Source organism: Dreissena polymorpha, chromosome 4 (genome assembly GCF_020536995.1).
Source record: "Dreissena polymorpha isolate Duluth1 chromosome 4, UMN_Dpol_1.0, whole genome shotgun sequence".
NCBI lineage: Eukaryota > Metazoa > Mollusca > Bivalvia > Myida > Dreissenidae > Dreissena > Dreissena polymorpha.
The window spans coordinates 34,302,755-34,322,435 of NC_068358.1; the positions used below are offsets into that span (position 1 = coordinate 34,302,755).

General features: G+C 36.7%; 2 protein-coding genes and 1 long non-coding RNA gene across 3 annotated transcripts in view; 1 reads left to right on the forward strand and 2 right to left on the reverse strand.

Annotated features, from left to right (window-relative positions):
• Positions 1-19,681, reverse strand: part of LOC127875967 (flap endonuclease GEN homolog 1-like) — a 143,981-nt gene that overhangs the window by 13,340 nt on the left and 110,960 nt on the right. The window lies entirely within an intron of this gene.
• LOC127875968 (flap endonuclease GEN homolog 1-like) overlaps positions 1-19,681 on the reverse strand; it is a 48,332-nt gene that overhangs the window by 13,340 nt on the left and 15,311 nt on the right. Inside the window, exons 5-8 of the mRNA XM_052420755.1 lie at positions 12,847-12,933; positions 11,039-11,220; positions 6,667-6,767; positions 4,330-4,514 (exon numbers count right to left, since the gene is read on the reverse strand). Of these exons, the coding sequence (XP_052276715.1) occupies positions 4,330-4,514; positions 6,667-6,767; positions 11,039-11,220; positions 12,847-12,933 (555 nt within the window). The remainder of the gene's footprint in view (positions 1-4,329; positions 4,515-6,666; positions 6,768-11,038; positions 11,221-12,846; positions 12,934-19,681) is intronic.
• LOC127875970 (uncharacterized) overlaps positions 1-19,681 on the forward strand; it is a 100,756-nt gene that overhangs the window by 13,149 nt on the left and 67,926 nt on the right. The window lies entirely within an intron of this gene.

Genomic DNA, 19,681 nt, shown 5'->3' on the forward strand with positions numbered 1-19,681 from the left:
CAATAGGGGTCATCTGCGAGTCATGATCAATCTACCCATGAAGTTTCATGATCCTAGGCGTATGCATTCTTGAGTTATCATTCAAAAACCATTTTACTATTTCGGGTCACCGTGACCTTGACCTTTGACCTAGTGACCTCAAAATCAATAGAGGTCATCTGCGAGTCATGATCAATGTACCTATGAAGTTTCATGATCCTAGGCCCAAGCGTTCTTGAGTTATCGTCTGACAACCACCTGGTGGACGGACCGACAGACGGACCGATCTGACCGACCGACATGAGCAAAGCAATATACCCCCTCTTCTTCGAAGGGGGGCATAATAATAATTCAGGCAACCACCAAAAGCAACATATTTTCTTTGTTTATGCTTCAGTAAAATAAATAAATGACAAAATCACAAAAGAGATGCTAAAACGCTACATGTTTGAGAAATCTATATGTCATCACTCACCTGAGACTTTGGGCACTGAAATGCCTAAGCAAATTTGAGATGTTTCTGTAACCATTTTCAAACTGAGCCAAAATATCAACTAGAGTGTTAACAAGGTTTTTCTATAGCCTTATAAGGAAAAAAACCCAGCCCCCTTGGCGGCCAGGTCTTTCAACGGACAGGGACTATTTTCGAACTCAGCCCAGAAATCATTAGAAAAAATGTTCTGACTATGTATCAGTAAGATAGAACTAGACTGACTAAAATGTGTCCTCTAGAGTGTAAACAAAGTTTGACTATAGCCATATAAAGAAAAATGCCCTGCTCCCTGTTGGCCATTTTTTTCGAAGAACCATAACCATTTGTGAACTCAGTTGAGCTAAAATAAGAAACAAGAGGGCCAAGATGGACCTAGTTCACTTACCTTTTTTTACAAGGCCTTGTTCATTGCTTACCAGTAGTTGTAAATTCAGTACTCTAGAGCATATCAGATTGGTTATCTTCTGTTTACTTTTGCACCGTGAGCATATGATTAATTCTGATTGAGTACTGTCCATTTGCACGGGTTTTTTGCAATGCAAACATTTGCAAGTAATGCTAATTCTACATGTGTTTACAAGGTTTTTTGTAAGATTTGGATCTAGAAATGTTGCCTCTAGAGTGTTTACAAGGTTTCTCTATAGCCAAATGAGGAATACTGCCCTGCCCACTGGCAGCCATGGTTTTCAACAGACCAGAACCACTTTTGAACTCAACCAACATATCATCAAGACATATATTTTGACAAAGTAACATGAACATTGGGCATGAAATGTGACTTCAACAGTGTTTACAAGGTTTTTCTTTTTTTTGACCTAGTGACCTATTTTTTTACCCAGCATGACTCAGTTTAAAAATTGATCAAGGAATCATTGGGACAAATCTTCTGACCAAGTTTTATGAAGATCGAACAATAAATGTGGCCTCTATAGAGTGTTTAAAAGGTTTCTCTATAGCCAAATAAGGAAAACTGGTGGCCATGTTTTTTAATGGACCGGAACCATTTTTGATCTCAACCAACATATTATTAAATAAAACATTTTGACAAAGTTACATGAAGGTTGGGCATAAAATGTGACTTCTACAGTGTTTACAAGGTTTTTCTTTTTTTTTTACCTAGTGACCTAATTTTTGACCCAGCATGACCCAGTTTCGAACTCGATCGAGGTATCGTTGGGACAAATCTTCTGACCAAGTTTCATGAAGATTGGACAAGAAATATGCCCTCTAAAGTGTTTACAAGGTTTCTCTATAGCCAAATAAGGAAAACTGCCCTGCCCACTGGCAGCCATGTTTTTCAACGGACCGGAACCACTTTTGAACTCAACCAACATATCATCAAGACAAACATTTTGACAAAGTTACATGAAGATTGAGCATGAAATGTGACTCCTACAGTGTTTACAAGGTTTTTCTTTATTTTGACCTTGTGACCTATTTTTTTACCCAGCATGACCCAGTTTCGAACTCGATCAAGGTATCATTGGGGCAAATCTTCTGTCCAAGTTTGATGAAGATAAGACAAGAAATGTGGCCTCTAGAGTGTTTACAAAGTTTCTCTATAGCCAAATAAGGAAAACTGCCCCGCCCACTGACGGCCATGTTTTTCAATGGACCGGACCCACTTTTGACCTCAACCAACATATCATTAAGACAAACATTTTGACAAAGTTACATGAAGATTTGGCATGAAATGTGACTTCTACAGTGTTAACAATGTTTTTTTTTTTTTACCTAGTGACCTAATTTTTGACCCGGCATGAACAAGTTTCGAACTCGATCAAGGTATCATTGGGACAAATCTCCTGACCAAGTTTCATGAAGATCAGACAAGAAATGTGGCCTCTAGAGTGTTCACAAACCAAATGTGGACGATGGACGGACAGACAGACGTCATGACCGACAAAGACCGATCACAAAAGCTCACCTGATTGCGTATGTTCTAAAAAGAACTGACATGGTTTACTAAAGATTTGGCCATAAATGTAACTTCTAGAGGTTTAACAAGGTTTTACTATAGCCATATAAGGAAAAATGTCCCACCCCCTGGTGGCCATGTTTTTCAACGGACAGTAACTTTTTTTGAATTCATACAGGACATAAACAAAAATCTTCTGACTTAGTTTCACGAAGATTGGATTAAAATGTGTCTTATAGAGTGTAAACAAGATTTAACTATAGCCATATAAGGAAAAAAGCCCCAGCCCCATTCAGCCATATTTTATGAGGAATCATAACCATTTTTGAACTTAGCTAAGCAATCATTAGAACACAAGTGTTGACCAAGTTTCATAAAGATTTGATCATAAATGTAACTTCTAGAGAGTTAACAAGGTTTTTCTAAAGCCATACAAGGAAAAATGCCGCACCCCCTGGCGGAGACATATATGTGGCTTCTACAGCAGTTACAACCCTTTTTGAAGGTTTGACCTGATGACCTAGATTTTTGAAAAAAAATAACCTAGATTCAAACTTGGCCTACATACTGTCAAGATAAAAACAAGGGCTGTTTGTAAAACATGCATGCCCCCCAAATGGGCTGTCCGTTGTAGTGGCAGCCATTGTTTGAATACGTTTTTTGTCACTGTGACCTTGACCTTTGACCTAGTGACCTGAAAATCAATAGGGGTCATCTGCCAGTCATGATCAATGAACCTATGAAGTTTCATGATCCTAGGCGTAAGCATTCTTGAGTTATTTTCAGGAAACCATTTTACTGTTTCGAGTCACTGTGACCTTGACCTTTGACCTAGTGACCTGAAAATCAATAGGGGTAATCTGCCAGTCATTGTCAATGTTCCTATGAAGTTTCATGATCCTAGGTGTAAGCATTCTTGAGTTATCATCCGGAAACCATTTTACTGTTTTGAGTCACTGTGACCTTGACCTTTGACCTATTGATCTGAAAATCAATAGGGGTCATCTGCCAGTCATGATCAATGTACCTATGAAGTTTCATGATCCTAGGCCTAAGCATTCGTGAATTATCATCCGGAAACCATTTAACTGTTTCGGGTCACTGTGACCTTGACCTTTGACCTAGTGACCTCAAAATCAAAAGGGGTCATCTGGGAGTCATGATACATCTACCCATGAAGTTTCATGATCCTAGGCGTATGCGTTCTTGATTTATCATTCAAAAACCATTTTACTATTTCGGGTCACCGTGACCTTGACCTTTGACCTAGTGACCTCAAAATCAATAGGGGTCATCTGCCAGTCATGATCAATGTACCTATGAAGTTTCATGATCCTAATCCCAAGCGTTCTTGAGTTATCGTCTGACAACCACCTGGTGGACGGACCGACAGACCCACCGACAGACCGACATGAGCAAAGCAATATACCCCCTCTTCTTCGAAGGGGGGGCATAATAATGATCCTTGCTGTCTCAGAAAAGAAGATTTATAAACTTATTTTAATATATAAGTATACACTAATCATGCAAACCCTTAGGCGAGGCAAGTTTTGACCCCAGGGGCGCGATTTGGACAATCTTTTTAGATAAACACTTTACAATGTTACAAACCAATTATGAAGCCCCTGTTTCTTGCAGTTCCGGAGATGAAGATTTTTAACATTTCCACTTTTAAAATCTATTTACAACTATGGTGACTTACATATGCAATGGACTGGAATGATTTGAACAACTTTTTTAGAGTTCCTGTGAAGTTGTGTTAAAATCTTTTAAGGGGTAAAGGAGGAGAAGCTGTTTGAAGAAAAATTAAACACAAGCACGTCATGTCCTAATGGAAGATGGACCTAATTGGTATCCTAAAAGCTCCCCATGTGTTTAGTTGAGCTAAAAACTAATGTTCATAAGAGTCTCTCTGAAAACATTCTTTCATAAAAATTACTTCTATGTTCGGGAAAGCTGGTTTCATATCCAGTGCCTTTCTCCTTATCGTTAGCTCCAACTTATTTTCATGTTCGATAAGCTTGTTCAAGCATGCGTGACATGGACACAGCTTGGAGCCTGGCTGACACCCGGTATCTGTCTCGCAGACGGTGCAACCCAGTCTCGTGTGAGACGTGGATTTGCCTGGAGTGCACATACAAAATAAATAATGGTACCATATGTGTAATTAGGTCCTCCTTACTAGTTAAGGTATTTAATTAATATATTTTAATTTAAAACATGCATTTAATTATCAGTTTATTTCAATGCCTACAAGGCATTTAATTTATAAAATTATTCAAATTTAGCATAAATTTACATCTTAATAACTTTTTTGTTTTATTCAAAATTAATTTTAATGAAATAACAAACAAAACTGATTCTTAATTCTTTAATTCAATTTTCATACTGAGTTTTCATAATCTTTACTAGAACTTTATCATGTATAAGTGTATAAATATTAGGAACCAAAATATGCAATGCAGTTGTAAAGCATTTGTTTTACATTGATATATAAACACTCTCATTTCATTCCTTTTCATAACATAAGGTGTGTAGCCATAATTGAGCTCCTTTTCATACAGGACTTTAGATCTGACACCTCTGTACACATTGATGTCATGTGATGTTTATAGCGTATGAACAATTCCATTAAAGTGAAAAAGTGTTGGCAAAGAATAGCCTGTGTGGACTGCATGGGCAAAACTGGGAGTTCCTTTACACATATGCTTGAAGCTAATTTTGTACACAACGGCTCAAAAGTTTCAACTGATAACCACATTATATTCACAAGAAATAGTTAATTAACGTTTAGTAAATTAAGCTATGATTGACCGATCTGGTAGCATCAATTCTATACAAACAAGGGCTGTTTGTAAAACATGCATGCCCCCCCTATGGGCTGTTAGTTGTAGTGGCAGCCATTGTGTGAATACGTTTTTTGTCACTGTGACCTTGACCTTTGACCTAGTGACCTGAAAGTCAATAGGGGTCATCTGCCAGTCATGATCAATGTACCTATTTTAGTTCATGATCCTTAGCGTAAGCGTTCTTGAGTTATCCTCCGGACACCATTTTACTGGTTCGAGTCACCATGACCTTGACCTTTGACCTACTGACCTGAAAATCTATAGGGGTCATCTGCTAGTCACGATTAATGTACCTATGAAGTTTCATGATCCTAGGCTTAAGTATTGTTGAGTTATCATCCGGAAACCATTTTACTGGTTCGAGTCACTGTGACCTTGACCTTTGACCTAGTGACCTGAAATCAATAGGGGTCATCTGCGAGTCATGATCAATGTACCTATGAAGTTTCATGATCCTAGGCGTAAGCATTCTTGAGTAATCATCAGAAAACTATTTTACTGGTTTGAGTCACCCTGACCTTGACCTTTGACCTAGTGACCTGAAAATCAATAGGTGTCATCTGCAAGTCATTATCAATGTACCTATGAAGTTTCAATGTACCTATGAAGTTTCATGATCCTAGACGTAAGCGTTCTTGAGTTATCATCCGGAAACCATTTTTCTGTGTTGAGTCACTGTGACCTTGACCTTTGACCTAGTAACCTGAAAATCTATCGGGGTCATCTGCAAGTCATGATCAATGTACCTATGAAGTTTCATGATCCTAGGAGTAAGCGTTCTTGAGTTATCATCAAGAAACCATTCGGTGGACGGACAGACCGACGGACCGACCGACATGTGCAAAACAATATTCCCCCTCTCTTCGAAGGGGGGCATAAATATGAGCTGCAATCTTGGAAAACTAGGTTTAATGCATGTGCTTTAAGTGTTGTCCCATATTAGCCAGTGCAGTCTGCCCAGGCTAATCAGTGACAAACCTTTCCACCTACACTGATTTTTTTTTAAAGAGACATCCTTTAAATGAAAATATTTCATAAAAGCGAAAAGTGTCGTCTGTGATTAGCATGTGCAAAGAGCAACATAGAGAATAATAGGTCAGTGTTGATTATAGATCAGGTTTATCATGCAAGGCTTTAGAAAACAAAAGGCACGAGCCTTGGCAAGTGCTTTTTCGTTTTCATGCAGAGCATGATAAACCTGATCTATAATCAACACTAATATATTATTCTATTTATCCCACTTTTTATTCAGTAAACCTTTTTATTTCAACAAAATAGGTTAAAATGGATAATTTCGCAGGATTCATTTCGTCCAGTGGTTTATAGCAGAAATTTAATCAACGGGGCTTTAATCAACCGAATTCTCTGTAAAAGTGGGATAACACACTTTACACACATGCCTGAAACCCAGGCTCATATGATGTTACCCAGGTGGGAACACAATGTGCAGTGGGAGTTGGCTTTCACAGGGGTTGCTAGTCTCTGTTCAAGCTCATCAAGTGTCTTGTTCGCTGCCCAGCCTTTCAACCTGTGAAATTGCAGGCATTTAATACAAGAAACAATATTTAAAATTTAAACTTTACGCTGATTCATACTGCAATTTAGAAATAATATGTTTCTTTGAGGCAAATGTGTTATGGCCTATGACATACAACCTAACAATGGATCTCTACCATGACCTTTGTTTTATATGACAAGGTGAAATATTCATCATTCATCTCTTTCAAGCCAATGTCCAGCAAATTCTGTGATCAACATCATAAACTTGTATAAAATCAATAAACAACTAATATTGCTTAGAATCAGTTTCATCTGAAAGACATTGACATGTTTTTGCTGGAACTAGCAAATTATAATTCTCTACTTAGAAGATTTATAGCATACAATGTATGATACATGTCATGGTTCTGTACTTCAGAGAATGCACATGCAGTTGTCGTTAGTATTTTTATTCTTCTTATTGAAGTTATTCTCAGAACCTTTTGTGAATACAGGCCCTAAACAAGATGTGTTTGTGAAATACAATGTCCCCCTATATGACGTTTGACCTTGAAGGATGACCTTGACCTTTGAAGGATGACCTTGACCTTTCACCACTCAAAATGTGCAGCTCCATGAGATACACATGCATGCCAAATATCAAGTTGCTATGTTCAATATTTCAAATGTTATTGCAAAACTTAACTGTACAGTAAAGTTTTGGGACAGAATGATAGACAGAATGACAGGCCAAAAACAATATACCCCCGATCATTGATCCGAGGGCATAAAAAATGATAGTAAGTTAGCGGTTTATACTTTTTTACCCAAGTTTAGTACAATTTAAAAACAGCAATATATGCATCATAATAGCTATTCAATATGGTGTAAATTGAATATTATTTGTCAGACACAATTTTTGTGTGGATTTCAACGAGTCTGATCAACCACAAAATCAAACAAGAAACCGTCGGAGACAGGTGATGGTCCCCAAAGAGTTTTTTTGTCACAATATTGCACTATATATTCAGATAAAAGGAAACGTCTTAAGGGGAATAACTTTGGACAAAATAATACGATGGATGGTATAGCAACTTAAAAATTTCAAAGGGCCATAACTCTCTAAATAAATCATCTAACCAGAACCCACTAATAACATGCTCATCTCCTCAAGGTAGTTAAGCTTCCCATAAAGCTTCATTGAAGTCCAGTCAGTAGTTGGGGAGAAATAGCCCGGACAAGAATTGCACTATATTTACAGTTTATAGAAAATTTCAAAGGGCCATAACTCTGCGAAAAATCATCCGACCAAAACCGGCTGATAATATGCACATCTCCTGTTGGTAGTGAAGCTTCCCATAAAGTTTCATTGAATTACCGTAATAAGTTGCTGAGAAATAGCACGGACAAGAATTGCACTATATGTACAATGGAAAATTTCAAAGGGCCATAACTCTGTGAAAAATCATCCGACCAGAACATGCTGATAATATGCACATCTCCTTTTGGTAGTGAAGCTTCCCATAAAGTTTCATTGAATTCCAGTCATTAGTTGCTGAGAAATAGACTAGAATTTTCACTATATGTACAGTTAATGGAAAACTTCAAAAAAGCCATAACTCTGCAGGGCCCTCAACCCATTTTAGGGAAAGCGAGTCGCTACCCTCATGAGGGGGAATTTTCGTGGCGTTTCGCTTTTGGGGGGATTTTTTTTCTTACTCACTCATTATTACATTTGTACATGTTTGCACTATATTCATTTCATTTTTCATAATTTAGTATGTTTGACAAGATTAAATTGAAATAAACATGAGATATAATAATCATGAGACACATCTTATTAAAAAAAAAAAAAAAAATTATTTCAGGGGGAATTTGTCCCTCCAAAAGGGGAAAAAAGTATACTTTTCAGGTGGGGGACTGCTGCCGAAATTCGGCCGCAGATTTGATAGATTGAGGGCCCTGCTCTGTGAAAAATCATCCGACCAGAACACGCTGATAATATGCACATCTCCTCTTGGTAGTGAAGCTTCCCATAAAGTTTAATTGAATTCCGGTCATAAGTTGCTTAGAAATAGCCCAGACAAGAATTGCACTATATGTACAGTTAATGGAAAATTTCAAAGGGCCATAACTCTGTGAAAAATCATCCGACCAGAACCGGCTGATAATATGCACATCTCCTCTTGGTAGTGAAGCTTCCCATAAAGTTTCATTGAATTCCGGTCAATAGTTGCTGAGAAATAGCCTGGACAAGAATTGCACTATATTAGTGTTTTTTCCAGGCTGTTTTAGCGTGGCTCGGCGCCATGCCCTTTTTTTGCCGCGCCACGCTGCCCCTTTCAAACCATTTAGCGCCAAGCTGCCCTTTCCAAAGGCCGCCGCCCTGCCCTTTCATGAGCATCCACTGTTTTCCGTCCTCTTAAAAGCCGCCATGCGCCCTTATTGATAACATCTTTATTGCCGCTTGACCATACTTCTAAGCCGAATGTATCTGAGTATGGCCCTAAGGCAGCGAAGATTCCCGCGGTTGTGAATTAGTCATGCGTGAATAACCCCGTGTCAATATCAATCGATAATGTCAGTGGCTTTGTTGTAACAAGCACACACACCCCGTAATGTGTACTCCACCACGATAAAATCTTGGACAGTTATTTCGGAGACTTGTAATGAAAACCTCGATGTTATCCTCGTTAAACTTATGCATTTCATGCATTATTCAGTTATATCAAAACATTTATTTTTAGGCATAATAAATGTTTGAAAAAAGTTTTATCTTGGTTGTTATCGTCTTTAAGATAATTTATTATTGAAACAATAACTGTAACGAATACTAATTAAACAAAAAGCGAATCGAGAATAAGGCGGACGTATACGAATTTACGTTGCTATGCACAACTGTCGCTTACATCATTTTAACAACTTTACAAGATGGCGGACTATACAGAAAATTAATTGTGCCTATCGGCAAAAATGGAAAATAACGATCGAATAAACAATGGAGATCATACATTTAGACGGGATTAATAAAATGCCTATGATAATCCACGATGCACAAAACGTTTTCGATACCAACAACATATTTATTAGTAATCTACTCAGTAGATGATTGCCACGGAAACGAGTGTTTGCAAATCGTTAGCGCCAGTTTACTTGCAAAGTTAAAAATCTGACAATATTATCATTAGAAAACGGGATAAGACAAACATGGTTTCACTTATATGTTAGTGGATCTGTTTATAATCAGATTCATATGCATATATTGCTTTATTATGTTTGTCGTGCTGTACAGTTTACTGAAAGTTTGAAACAGCATGGAACTTGCAAGGTATATATATTAAATAATATTAATTAAAGTAAGTTAAATACATCAATTACCATTAAATCTGCGTGTTTATATTTTTTTGTTTCGCACACCTGCCTCTGATTAAATGTTTCTCCTAAAAGCAGGTATTCACGGAACGTTTTTGCCCTTTTTTTGCCTAACTGCGCGTTAAAATGCCCTTTTTGAAAGGAATGCGCCATGCCCCTTTGCCCTCCTGGAAAAAACACTATATATGTACAGTTAATGGAAAATTTCAAAGGGCCATAACTCAGTTAAATATCATCCGACCAGAACCGGCTGATAATATGCACATCTCCTCTTGATAGTGAAGCTTCCCATAAAGTTTCATTGAATTCCGGTCATTAGTTGCTGAGAAATAGCCTGGACAAGAATTTTCACTATATGTACAGTTAATGGAAAATTTCAAAAAAGCCATAACTCTGTGAAAAATCATCCGACCAGAACCCACTGATAATATGCACATCTCCTCTTGGTAGTGAAGCTTCCCATAAAGTTTAATTGAATTCCGGTCATTAGTTGCTGAGAAATAGCCCGGACAAGAATTGCACTATATGTACAGCTAATGGAAAATTTCAAAGGGCCATAACTCTGTGAAAAATCATCTGACCAGAACCGGCTGATAATATGCACATCTACTCTTGGTAGTGACACTTCCCATAAAGTTTTATTGAATTCCGGTCATTAGTTGCTTTAAAAATAGCCCGGACAAAAATTGAACGGACAGACACACAGACGGACGGACGGAAAGACGAAGCGGCAACTATATGCTCCCCCCAAAATTTTTTTTGGGGGAGCATAAAAATTAATGAAAATGTTATCCAAAGTCTTACATTAAACAGAAAACGTACAAAATTTTGATCCTATAAATACGCCTAATTTCAAGCATTCATGCAATATCATGTAAATTCAAGTAAATTAATCTACAGTATTCAAAGCATTCACGTCAGTGTCATGTTAATATTAACTAGCTTTACCTGTCTAGGGCATCTAGCCCTTTGTCCTTGAAGTGCTTCACCAAATCCAGCCCCTTCTTAGTTCCCACGCCCCTGACCCCCTCCTTGTCATAGTCACAGCCGAGCAGGAGGCCAAGGGCCAGAAGGTCGTTCTGACCCAGCCCCAGCTTATTAGCTATGGAAACATCTGTATACTTGTCGGCCTAAAATACAACATGACATCATCAATTGCTGAGTTTATAAACAAGAGCTGTCTCAAGACGGCTTGCTCAACTATTCTCCTGCTTTGATAGTATTACATATAATTTTCTTAAGTTATTCATCAGAAACCAATTGCTCGGTTTTCGGAGACCAGTTACGTTGACCTTTACCTAAATGTTAGATATGCAATCCTCAGCCAGGTTTGCAGAAAACCATTTGTTTGCTGTTATTCTATTTTAATTATATTGACCTTGACTGACTGGCCCAAAATGCAATCCAAAGCAGGGTCTTCGTGTCAGCTAAAAACACAATCATTGATTGCAGTGCAATATCCCCATCAAATCATAAGATGAAACTGATTTTTTTTAAATAAGAGTGACCTTGAACCTACATGACCCAAATAAAACCCAAAGCAAGGTGTTCATGCAAGCATACAAAATCCAAAATGTTATAAAGAATGGTCCATGCAACCGTAAGTTATTGACCTTAAACTATATGTTAAAGCTAAAGCCTGCTAAACTGCAATCTAAGAACCAGCATTTTCACCTGGTCAAAACCTGGTTGGTAAAAATTAAAATTTCAATACTTTTAAGTATACAATAAATGAACAAGAGGGCCAAGATGGCCCTGAATCACTCACCTGACTAACCTTGCTACATCAACTTAAATTCTATCAGACCCATATACAATCCCGAGCCAGATTTCATTAATTAATACATTCAGACAAAATTTCATTAAGATGTGATGAAAACTGTGACCTCTAGGTTTGTTTTTCAAGATTAACAAGAGATGTGTTTGTCAAAAACACAATGCCCCCTATTGCGCCGCTTTGAAGCCATATATTTGACCTTGACCTTTTACCACTCAAAATGTGCGGCTCCACGAGTTAGTTACACATGTATGCCAAATATCAAGTTGCTATCTTCAATACTGCAAAAGTTATTGCAAAACTTTAGCCAAGGTGTAAGTTTTGGGACACACAATGAATGACAGACAGGTCAGATTAAAACTATAACCTCTATTGTCTACACAAGTTTCTTCTATTATTTGACGTAGTGACCTAGTTTTTGACCCCAGATGACCCAAATACAAAATCCCAACCCAGATTTCATCAAGATAAACATTATGACCAAATTTCATAAAGATTGAATGAAAACTGTGACCTCTATTGTCTACACAAGGTTTTTCTATTATTTGACCTTGTGACCTAGTTTTTGTTCCCAGATGACCCAAATACAATCCCAACCCAAATTTCATCAAGATAAACATTCTGACCAAATTTCATTAAGATTGAATAAAAACTGTGACCTCTATTGTCTACACAAGGTTTTTATATTATGTGACCTAGTGACCTAGTTTTTGACCCCAGATGACCCATATACCTTCCCAACCCAGATTTCATCAAGATAAACATTCTGACCAAATTTCATAAAGATTGGATGAAAACTGTGACCTCTACTGTCTACACAAACAAATTGTTGCCGGACACACTGACACACGCACACAAGCACGCACAACGGACGCCGGACATCACACGGTCACATAAGCTTACCATGTCACTTCGTGACAGGTGAGCTAAAAAACCCAGACCTGTTAAATCTAATCAATCAAAAGTAAGCCATGCTTACCTTCCCATTTTTCTGTATATTTTTGTACAGGGTTTTACCCCCATACAAGAAAAAGTCACCATCCTCTGTGAAGCAACCATCTACCAGCTGAAATAATGTGTTAGAATAATTAGTTACAGACAAGTTGATACAAGTTGATATATGACCAAAATGAAGATTACCTTTTTCATAGTACTGAAGCAAAAACATAAATAACTAGAGCTTTGTCACAGATGTGACGTATACCCCCACCTGCGCATTGACACAGACTATTTTGCATGCTGTCTTCACAAAACAAGAGAATATGAATTATGGTGATTTTTAAGAATTATTATGCCATTATTATTTATGGCCATTTTGACCTTTGAACTCTTGAATTCTTTCGCACGACACTCCGTCCAATGACTGTGAACAAATGTACCAAGTAATTTTAAAATCTCACAATGAATGACATATTTATGGCCCAGACAAGCTCATTTATGGCCATTTTTGACCTTTGAACTCAAAGTGTGACCTTGACCTTGGAGATAAGGACGTAATTCTTTCGTGCGACACACCGGCCAATGATGGTGTACAAAAGTACCAAATGATTTTTAAATCTCACAATGAACAACATAGTTATGGCCCGGACAAGCTCATTTATGGCCATTTTTACCTTAGAGATATCAATGTAATTCTTTCGCGGGACACACAGTCCAATGATGGTGAACAAATGTGCCAAATGATTTTAAAATCTCACAATGAACGACATAGTTATTGCCCCAACAAGGTTATTTATGGCCATTTTTGATCTTTGAACTCAAAGTGTGACCTTGTCCTTGGAGATAAGGACGTAATTCTTTCGTGCGAAACACCGTCCCATGATGGTGAACACATTTGCCAAATGATTTTAAAATCTCACAATAAATGATAAAAGTTATGGCCCGGACAAGCATTTGACCCTTGAACTCCTAGTATGACCTTGACCTTGGAGATATTGATGTACTTTTTACACACAACACACCGTCCCATGATGGTGATCAAATATACCAAGTTATTTTAAAATCGAATGATAAATGACATAGTTATGGTCCGGACAATCTTTCGGTTTAAAACACACTAAGTGACCCTGTGACCTAGTTTTTGATCCGGCATGACCCATATTCAAACTTCACCTATACATCATCAAGATACAACTTGTGACCAAGTTTGGTGAAGATCGGATGAAATTTCGGGACAGACCGACAGACAGACTGACGGACCGACCGACAGACCGACAAAGTGACTCCTTTATTACCCTCATTACCAATGGTAATGGGGGTATAATTAAGTAATGTAAACGACACATTTCCACAGAATCTTGTTTAAGCTTTCAATTGGCCCATATAATTCCTTAAATAATGAGTAGGCCAATATCGTAATGTACCAGTTAAATCACAAAGAAACTCCTTTTAGCAGTATAAAGCGAAGGTGGTCTATTCTTTAATATAAGGCTAGTCTTAAAACATCATAACAGAGGATTTTATTAATATATCCACAACACTAGTATTGTGACAATAAATGACATTTTCTTTCATCAAAATTACTCGTCACAAAATTTGCCAGTTTAAAGGTCTGTGTTAGATTGATATGTTAATTGGTTGAAAAATGATGGCACAGAAAACAAGAGATGTGTTTGTCAGAAACACAATGCCCCCTAATGCGCCGCTTTTTTTTTACCTTGAAGGATAACTTTGACCTTGACCTTTCACCACTTAAAATGTGCAGCTTCATGAGATACACCTGCATGCAAAATATCAAGTTGCTATGTTCAATATTTCAAAAGTTATTGCAAAACTTTAATGTACGGTTAAAGTGTTGTTTTTTTACCTTTGACCTTGAAGGATGACCTTGACATTGACCTTTAACAACTCAAAATGTGCAGCTCCATGAGATACACATGCATGCCAAATATCAAGTTGCTATGTTTAATATTTCAAAAGTAATTGCAAAACTTTAATGTAAGGTTAAAGTTTTGATGACAGAATGACAGAATGACGGAATGACAGAATGACAGACTGACAGGCCAAAAACAATATACCCCCGATCTTTCGATTCGGGGGCATAAAAATAATTGCATTATAATGCGTTTATTGCGCTAAGATAATTAAGTATGTTTTATGTTTAACTCTAAAATATTGAAATAAAAGAACAAAAAGATTGAATGTAAATTTATAAACAATTTTCTTTATACTGATAGATAATAAATACATTGTGTGCCTGTTCGGCTCTGTATACACCTTGTATATATCAATTTCATTAAAATTATTGAGTTCTATCAAATGTTTTGTGCACTTTTTTCAGCTTTTGCATTTTCAACTAATAATATTTACATTTTATTACGCTTTATATTATTAGCTCTGATAAACTATGGTTATTGAAATATTAATCAGACCAACAGTGTTAATGTATTTTTTTAAATGATATGTTTGCGTAGTCAATTTAACTGAATTTCGCATTTCTAAACACTCACTCTCTTAAATTTTCAGAAATCATCATGAAGATGACTGTAAGAGTCCACCTACTAACTCAACAATGGGGGAAGAAAGACTCACTGGTCTGTGTCTTATGTCAGTTCACAGAGACATTGATGTAAACCTAAGTAAAATTGTCCAACAATTTGCAAGGCAGAATCCAAGACCTTGACCCTACGGTTGAAAGTAGCTGTATTTTTTGTGCAGTGATAAAATGTGAAATTAAACAAAGTTAGGCGAAATGAGAACAAAAACAATTGTGGGATATTTGGATAACAATACATGGTAATCAATATTTAGTCTTTAGACACTACTTTTTCTCACTAAAATAACATTAAAACAACGATGAAATAAACCTTCATAATGGATATGGGCGACACCATTTTGTTTTTTTAAATGAAATGACAAGGCTTCAAGTTCCAGCGCGCACGTTGAAATTTAACATCTATACTGTCGCAAAAAGAAAAAGCAAACATGCGTCAAATTTATATACTTTGAATTTAAATTTGGACTGAATCTGAACTGTTGTATTTTTAAACAAAACATTGTGAAAAGTTACAATTACTGAACAACACTTACGTGATGGATAAAGACAATAGCATGATAAAGGGAGATGACAAACGCACGCGTAGTGTTATCAGTAGCGTAAGTGATGCCGATACAAGCGTCTCTGAGCAGAAAAACATCAAACAGAAAAAGCAAAAACAAAAAAAATCAACAAATTGACACACAAGATGACTATCAAGATGAACAAGAGATCAATATTGCATCCAAAATCCATAGCATAAACCTAAAACTTAACAATATGCTAACCAAAGATAGCAGTAATCTCAAAGAAATTATTAAAGATGTTGTTCTCCAATTAAAAGAACAAATGTTAGGTTCACTAGTTATAAGAATTGAAAAAGTGGAAAGTGAGTTGTTCCACAAAGAGCTAGAGAATGGCAAATTAGCAAAGGAAATTGAAACGTTAGGCAAATCCCTTAATGAGCAAAAGAATGAAAATGAACGGCTTCAGAAACAAATAAAAACCGAAGTGAAAACAATGAAATAAAAATGAATTAACAATATAGTAGGCGCAGCAATATCAAAATTGAAGGCATTTCAGACAAAGAAAACGAAAATATAAATGAAACAGCAGAGAAAGTCATAAACGCACTGAACAAAAACATACCGGATCAAAACCTAACAAAGAACGACATTGATTTAACCCATAGAATTGGCATTTTTCCAAAAGAGAAAGACAGGCCCATTGTTCTGAAAATGGTTTCACGAATGAAAAGAAGCTGCATAATGTAACAAGCCAAGCACCTACGAAAACTGAATTCCCCCATCTACGTCAACGACCACCTGACCAAGTTCAATGCTCAAGTGTTGGCATGCGTGCGAAAGAAGCAGTCAGACATAGTGACATCCCCATGGTCCCGTGATGGTGTTATATACTATAGGGACGTAAACGATCAAATCCACAAAGTTGCACCGGAGCAGTTCCAATACTGGATAAATCTACCCTGGCCGAATACACAACAAAAACGCGTGTACTGAACTTTCATGAACAGTATCCAAAAATGATCTGGACAGCAAGGACAGTTATCCAGTATAAACCACGAGAACCTCGAAAACTTTGCACACCAGGTTTAAATACAAATACTTTGAATAATCATGGTCACGGATAGAAGATATGTTGAAAAATACAGTAATAAAAGTTTTAATAGCACTTGACCAATATGTAAATAAAAAGTGAACATGTAAACAAATGCAGTGCTATAATGCATCACCAATAACTATTCGTGCAAAAGTGTTTAAAAAAGCAATAACACGCAAAAGCAGTTGTAGTTGTATTGACAACATTTAACACAGTATGTATAATTATATGAAATGCACACATAGATAAATATATAAATATCATCTCACCCCATGCCATTATTTAACAAGTATATTTAAACAAGAGGGCCATCAGGCCCTAAGGTGCTCACCTGAAAGCCAAAGGAACTAGACTATTCTGAAAAAAATGCAAGCTGATTCATGAAGAATATTTGGACCAAAAAAGTGACTTTTAACATGTCTTTTTTTATATTTGACCTTGTGACCTAGTTTTTGAGCTCATATGACTCAGATTCAATCTCTGGCAAAATTTCATTGGGACAAATGTTCTGACAAGGTTTCATGAAGATTGGCCAATAAATGTGGCTAATATAGTGTCAACAAGTTTTCACTTAAGCCATATAAGGACAACTGCCCCCACCCCTGGCGGCCATGTTTTTCAACGAACCATAACCATTTTCAAACTCACTTGAGCTATTGTTAGAACAAATGTTCTGATCAAGTTTCATAAAGATTGGATAATAAATGTGACTTCTAGAGTGTTAACAAGGTTTTGTAGTAAATAGCCATTTAAGGAAAAATGCCACTCCCCCTTGCGGCCATGTTTTTTAACGGATCTCAACCATTTTTGAACTTATGCCAGATATTATTAGTTCAAATATTCTGACCAAGTTTCATGAGCATTGGACCACAAATGTGACTTCTAGAGTGTTAACAAGGTTTTACCATACAGTAAAGCCATATAAGGAAAACTGCCCCGCCCCATGGCGGCCATGTTTTTCATTCAACTGGAACCATTTTCGAACTCGTCCAAGATATTATTGGGAGACATGTTTTGACCAAGTTTCATGAAGATTGGACTAAAAATGTGACTTCTAGAGTGTTAACAAGGTTTTACTATAGCCATTTAAGGAAAACTGCCATGCCCCCTGGCGGCCATGTTTTTTAACCAACTGGAACCATTTTCGAACTCGTCCAAGATATTATTGGAACACATGTTCTGACAAAGTTTCATGAAGATTGGACTAAAAATGTGACTTTTAGAGTGTTAACAAGGTTTTACTATAGCCATATAAGGAAAACTGCCACGCCCCCTGGCGGCCATGTTTTTCAACCAACCGGAACCATTTTCGAACTCGTCCAAGATATTATTGGGACACATGTTCTGACAAAGTCTCATGAAGATTGGACTAAAAATGTGACTTTTAGAATGTTAACAAGGTTTTACTAAAGCCATATAAGAAAAACTGCCACGCCCCCTAGCAGCCATGTTTTTCAACCAACCGGAACCATTTTCGAACTCGTCCAAGATATTATTGAGACACATGTTCTAACCAAGTTTCATGAAGATTGGACGATAAATGTGACCTTTAGAGTGTTAACAAGGTAAATATTGACGACGCACAACGGACAAAAGGCGATCACAATAGCTCACTATGAGCACGTTGTTCTCAGGTGAGCTAAAAAGTGTTAAAAAAACTTAATAATACATAAACTATTATGTATCTTGGAAGTGAGCATGTGACTTAATGTATTGTAAACAATGCATAACACAATATTGCTTAGGCATTTACGAAATACAGACAGCAATAGTGTGTACATTTTCCAAATTGTTTCACTGACAAGTAATTCAGCAGTTACCCAAATGTAATAATCAATACAACAAGAGATGTGTTTGTCAGAAACACAATGCCCCCTAATGCACCGCTTTTCTTTGACCTTTGACCTTGAAGGATGACATTGACCTTGAGCTTTCACCACTCAAAATGTGCAGCTCCATGAGACACACATGCATGCCAAATATCAAGTTGCTATGTTCAATACTTCAAAAGTTATTGCAAAACTTTAATATATTAAATTTTTAAATTTTCGACCTTTGACCTTGAAGTTTGACCTTGACCTTTCACCACTCAAAATGTGCAGCTCCATGAGATACACATGCATGCCAAATATCAAGTTATTGCAAAACTTTACTATATTAAATTTTTAAATTCAAGTGAAATAGGTACCGTATGATGATTTAAGTGCAACAGGTATGACAATTCAAGTGAAATAGTTATGAAGATTCAAAAGAAACAGGTATGAAGTATCAAATGAAACGGGTATGAAGATTCAAGTGAAACAGGTATGACAATTCAAGTGAAACAGGTATGACAATTCATGTGAAACAGATACGAAGATTCAAAAGAAACAGGTATGAAGATTCGAAGGAAACAGATAGAAAGATTCAATTCAAACAGGTATCTTTTCTATGAACAGTCAATCTATGAAATTATAGTTAATGTGAGAGTTAGATAATTTTTTCATGCAATCGAAACAATATAACAATTGAATTTGAAAAATAAACAAGTGCATATTATATCATTGAACAAATAACTTGACAAACATTACCTATACAATTGACCTTCAGTTGACAGTAGTCTACAAGTTATTACAATAAGTAGTTGCAGGTGGAACAGAATTAACATTATTCTGCTATTATGTAAAATAGTAGTTCTAATGGCAGTCCCATGGTAGCATATTAGTAATTACTGAAAATG